Source organism: Elephantulus edwardii, unplaced genomic scaffold (assembly GCF_000299155.1).
Source record: "Elephantulus edwardii isolate Elephantulus edwardi_28Jun2011 unplaced genomic scaffold, EleEdw1.0 scaffold00371, whole genome shotgun sequence".
NCBI classification, from domain to species: Eukaryota; Metazoa; Chordata; class Mammalia; order Macroscelidea; family Macroscelididae; genus Elephantulus; species Elephantulus edwardii.
Genome location: NW_006400121.1, coordinates 825,229 through 831,365, shown reverse-complemented (window position 1 = coordinate 831,365; position 6,137 = coordinate 825,229). Strand labels below are relative to the sequence as shown.

Genomic DNA, 6,137 nt, shown 5'->3' with positions numbered 1-6,137 from the left:
TGTTTCATTGATTATGCAAAGGCATTTGACTGTGTGGATCATAACAAACTGTGGCTGACTCTGAGAAGAATGGGAATCCCAGAACACTTGATCTTTACGCCAGGGATGCATCCTAACTCTATACCTTTTCTACCTGTATGTATTCTATTAATAGCTATCATTATTACTACTGTTATGTATCATTTTCCACAAAATCCAGTAATGCTTATTATCCACAAGGGCTAAAAACAATACTTGGTGAAATAATTTTTAATGTCCCTGTGTCCTATAAATAGAGATTCAAGTTCCTAAAATCAAGTCTATGTTGTTGTTTACTGGCATGGCGTGTGATACCAACTCATTCATGGTGGCCCTAGGCACACACAATCTAACAATGTGCCATCCTGGTGACCAGTAGAAAATGTGACTCTTGTGACCTATAAAGGTTTTTTCCCATAAATTGATTTCTCAGCAATAGACTGCCAAGTCTTTCTTTCTAGTCCATTTTATTCTGGAAGGAAACTCTGCTGATACCTATTCAACATCACAGCAACATAGAAGCCTCTACTACATACAGCTGTACATATGATACACTGTTGTTTTTGTTGTCAAGTGCCGTCAAGTCGCAGGCGACTCATAGCGACCCTATGAAGGAGAGTCCTCGACGCTTGGATGCCATTCATCCTCTCTCCAGGTTCATAGGGTTTCCAGACGCACGCCATTACAGAAGTGGATGCCACTCCTCCTTCCAATATGGTACACTAGTCAGCAATAAAACTCAGGTTTTCAAACTGGAAGAAAAATATCCTACCACTAAAACCATCAAAGCCTGGTAAAGGGAAAGAATGCAGCCCCACTATTTTCAAACCCCATGAATTAAGAAGAAAATGTAAAATGAACAATCTAAATTGTTTTAATAAAATTGAAAATTGTATTTTATGAGCACTTAATAGTTTGTATCCAGAAAATTTACATCAAAAGATAGATATTTCTGAAATGTCACCAAATGTCTAATATTAACTAATCCCATTTTTCACTTCAGTAGTTAAGCTTCATTAATATACCATCTGACCCTGAAAATAGTATTAAGTTTAAGTTAGCTCTTAAATATAATCTCTAGCTTTAGTATTCAAGAATATAGTTCTGTTATTGCCTCTGCAATTTTATATTTTGACTACTTATATTTCTAATCAATGTATTATATCCTCAGTGGGAGGTTAACTCAGATTCTTGACTGATATTAGTTGACAACATTTACATCATCAGTTCATCTGTATGAGTCTACGGCTACAATAGGTAATAAATTATAGATATCACACAATCTTTTACAAACAGGTAATAGAAAACTATAAGACATATGTTGTTTGTTGTGTGCCATGGAACTGGGACTAGGATCAGCCTACAGCTAACCCTCCAACATTTTCAGAGGCAGTTAATTAATTGCACAGGAGGAGACTATCTTTCTCCTACAGAGCAGTTGGCAGATGTGAACTGTGTGTATTTGGGTTGCCAGTGCAACTCTTTACTGCTAGGCCACCAGAGCTATGTTGTTGTTTTTGTTGTGATTAGGTGCCTTTGAGTCAAGTACGATTCAAAGAAACCCATGAACAAGAGATATGAACCCTGTTCTATCCTGCTCCGTCCTCACACTTCCTGACACAAAAGAGCCATCCACTCAGGTGAAGGTCTTCCTCTCCTTCAGCGACCATAAACCCTTCTCAGCAACATGTCCCTCTCCAAGCTTAGACAAGCACAGACAAGAGTAAATGAAGCAACTGAGTAATCTGTTACTCAACAAACACAATGGTACTTTAAAGTAACAGTGGTTTTATTATAGGAATAAGTAGGCTGCCAAGTATAGGACTAAAATCTAGACCTTTAAAATGTCCCTAAAGATGATTTGTGAAAAACTAAATATAAGCTTCTATTTTGATGATAATAATGGAATTTATGTCCATTTTCACATAAATTGTGGGGTGTTATTTGTAAATTTTATATAGAGATGTTTAGTATATTTTGTCAAAGACTAATTTCATGGAGAAGCAAACTTTCATTTTAGAGACTTAAATTTCTGAAACTAAAGTCTTATGGTTTATTATCAACAAATGAATAGATATTTTAATAGCTCAAAGAAAATATGGCTAATCTTGTTTTACCATTTAACTACTGATTAACAAATAATGTGACATGTGGACAGTGACCAGTCATCTTGCTTCCTGTTTAAAGAAATCCTGAGCAGAAACTTGAGGATGGGAGCCTTCTAAGAAGTCAGTTTATGATCAAAACATTAATTTAAAAATCCAAAATGTTTCTAAATTTTGAAAGAAGTTTTAAAAGCATAAAGATTCTCAGCAGTGAGACTACATGAAACTTTTGTTTCTTTATCCTTAATTCCCAAATAATCTAAAACTACAAATATAAACACAGGAACAAAGGGACTTTTAGTAAGAGGATAGCTCTGTAACAAAAAGTTTAATAGTGTTAAACAGAAGTTCATAAAATTCTTTCAAAATGTGAAAGACAATCTTTTAATAGTAACAGAATATTAAAAGTAAACATACCACCATTCAATTGTGCGGTGTCTAGTATAGTGTCTAGTAGACACGACATAATAAAATATACTCATTCAATACATTTTAAAATACAGAACTTAACACTAAATTTACAAAGTTTTCAGAATACAAAATATAATGTAAATAGCAACAGGTTAACATGCTTAAGAAAATAAGCAGTTCTTTAGCTGGATATATAAATAAAAGTTTGAGTTAAGCCATAAACGAAGTTTATGATACATGCAGTAATTAAACCAATATAGTTCATAAATGAAGTCATCCAAGTGAGAGATTTTTCTAAAAGTTTATTTTTCTTTGGAATAACAAACAAACCTAGTTTTAGAATAATAAATTTAAGAAAAATGTGAAAGAGCAGTCTAAGGAGATCCAGAAAGCACCTGTCAAAAGACCTACATGAATGCCAGGTGCTTTGCCAGTTTCACAAAGTTATTATTTTATGATATGCAAAACTGTTTGCATCATAATAATTTTAGAAGAATATATGTAGAAGAAAATATAGTATGTCAAATGTATATGAAATGAAAATGTTAATATAAACAGTTTCATCATTATTACCATTTTAAAGTTTTCTAAAATACAAGTGGAATGTTTAAGATAAATTTACTTTATGGTGTAAAAGCTACATGGCAATTCACAGGAGAAAAAATATAATGGTTCACAGACACATTTGATTTCTCTGTAAATTTAAGGAAATACTTCTAAGTTTTCTGAAGAATTAAAAAACATTACTTTTAAAGTGCCAACCAACATGACCTAGTTAACTGTAAAACCAGATTAATTCATTTTCGTAGTTAAATTCAAAGGATTTTGCACACACAGAAGATGGAGTCGGAGCCCAATGTGATCTGAAGCAGTACTAATCTACACAGAGAAAACAATCAGGGACGGCTACATAACCATTCAGAAGGCTGTATTTTCCCCTTACTAACAACCGAGGGCAACTAAACAATCTACTACAGTATTTAAAGGACAAACAAGACCTATTCAAACTACAGAAATGTCAGCAGCATGGAAAACATTACCAGCAGAGGATTCATAGCAAGGGGACCGTATTACCTCTTTTATGTAATTCCCTGAGGGGAATACAGTCTCCTCCCCCGTCATAAGGCAAATAGGGATCGGAAGAAGCATCCATGATTAGAATTTTTAAAAAGCAGCAGCAAAAGAAAAAGAAAAGCTTGCTAGCTTAAAAAGACAGTGACATTTCTTCTATGCCTGCTGCAGCAAGCAAGGGAGATGCCATATTTGATGAGGATTAGAACTGTAGTTCCACTGGCTGAAGCAACGAGGTTCTTCTACAGCCAATGATGTCATCAAAGGGAAATTATTGCAGCCTGGTTGCTAGTGGCTACAATCTAGCAAGGCTTGGAGGCGGAACAGCAGTCTGAGTCAGTCAGGACAGGCTACGCAGGATGATGACTAAGCTCCAAGTATAACAGAAAGACTGGTTCAAAATTTCAAAGCACTTAGCAATTTAGCTTCTTAACATCAGTGGAAGCTGACGAGAGAAACACTTCCCTTTTTATTTGAGCTAAAGGAATGCAAGAGGAGCAAAGTAATACAGAAATGTGAGAAAGAATTTTAGATAGACTACGCCTTTTTCCATTGTTAATGTAGAAACATAAGGGTAACACTAATATACCTTATGCTTGTAACATATAAATATTTATTTTATACAAAGTGGCTCATAATGATAAATTTAAGAAATAAAACACAGAACTGAAACTTACCAAAGACTAACTTTTAAAAGGTGTATTCTTAATTATCTAAAACAAACAGCAACCATTTATTCAGGGTTACAATACTAACCAGCTGAATCAGGTTTTCTGTTTCCTTTTTATCTCACTAATCCCACCAGCAGTCTCATGCTTCCTTCCCTCAAGAGGCTAGCTAAGACAATCTGGCTTCAGGGAAGAAAACAACTTATCTACATTATAAAACACTTTATTACCTTTTTTTTTTTTAAATGAGGCAAAGGGACACTTCTTAGGGGAATGTTTCCATATCATTAATACAAAGAATTTCTTTGAAGTGTTATATAAAATATGTAAAAATGAGATGCTCCAGTAGTCTCTTTGCTAGCAATTTTTATTACATTCAGACATACAGTAATTAATTTTGTTTAAAACTGCCACTCTAAAAATCTAAACTCCAAATTCAAAATTCTTTTCGCTGTTTATTAGACCATTAGTTAGGCTGCTAAATAAAAACTTGCCATTCATTAAAACCAATTACCAGAAGATTTGTGTGGTGTTTCCAAAACTATTGAACAGATCAACTTCTCTTAATTTCTCTTTTTTCAACTCTAAATTCATAAGTTTCCTGGGTATTTGCAGACACTTCTCTCAACTTGTTTTACTGACCTACAGCTATTTTGGAAGTAGACACCACTCCTATTTCCAAGCTTGTTTTGATTGGGGAGTCCCACCAAACACTGTCCACCATAGGTAACCATTATCACATTTGACACATCAGTGACACCGTGTTCAGCATCACAGTATCCACCAGTTACCTCTGTGCAGCAAATGGACAGACCAGTGCTATACCACTTAGAAGAACATTTGACCAAAAACAATTAAAACCAGGCCTGAGCAAGCCACAGAATATCAAGCTTGAAAAAGTAGTGATTGGAGGAAGAGAGAAGACCCTCAAAGAGATTAAATCACAGTGATTGCAACAATGGGCTTAAGCAATGAGGAGACTGCAGTAATGGAACAGGACAGACCAAGGTCTCCATCTGTTCTTCATAGGGTTTCTTTTAGTCAGAGTAGACATAATATACCTGACAATGTCGAATTTTTATACATCTCTTCATGTACTTAATGGCAATTTGTAGACACTCTTGGAGAAATATCTATTCAAATCCTATCCTGATTTAAATATTTTTATTGTTAACCTGTTAAGAGTTCTTTATATATCCTGGATATGCTTCTTATCAGACATGTTGTTACTAGATGACATTAACTGATTATAACTCACAGTGACACTATAAACAACAGATCTAAACCTTGGCCTATCCTGTGCCATCCTCAACATCTCTGATATACTAGAACCAACCACTGTAATCATTGTGTCAATGCATCTTGTGAGGGCCTTCCTCTCTCTTGCTGACATTCCACCTTTCCAAGAATGATGTTCTTTCACAAGGACCCTCTATGGGGTTTATGAGGCTATAAATCTCAAGGAGAGAAGAATGCTAATCTTTCTGCAAAAACCCTGGTGGATTCAAACAACCAGAGATATACAATCTTGGGTTAGCAGTGCAGCTTGCAATGAACTACACAGGAAAGAGTAATTAACTTTTCTAGATGTTAAAATTACTGCAGCAGGAGTTTACTTTGCTTTTTTAGCTAGTCACCTAATAATGATACATAAAGTTTATCTCTTTTCCTTTTCTAAAGATCAACATTTCTTATGTTGAACCATCCTTGCATACCTGTTATGAATCCCACTTAATCATGGGGAATTATTGTTTTATGTATCGTTGGATTCTATTGGCCAGGATTTTATTCAGGATTTTTACATCTATGTTTGTGAGAGATATTGGCCTATAGTTTTCTACTTTGGTGCTCTTTACCTGGCTTT

At 34.7% G+C, this 6,137-nt stretch overlaps 1 protein-coding gene across 3 annotated transcripts in view; it reads right to left on the bottom strand.

The window, feature by feature from the left end:
* CLCN3 (chloride channel, voltage-sensitive 3) overlaps positions 1 to 6,137 on the bottom strand; it is a 141,094-nt gene that overhangs the window by 71,120 nt on the left and 63,837 nt on the right. For 2 of the 3 annotated variants that reach the window (XM_006902130.1, XM_006902131.1), the window contains exon 1: positions 3,609 to 3,998. The exons of the other annotated variant lie outside the window; for it this stretch is intronic. In XM_006902130.1, coding sequence (XP_006902192.1) covers positions 3,609 to 3,687 — 79 coding nt within the window. In that variant the 5' untranslated portion in view covers positions 3,688 to 3,998. Of the gene's footprint in view, positions 1 to 3,608; positions 3,999 to 6,137 lie in introns of those variants that run through there. 3 annotated transcript variants of the gene reach the window in all.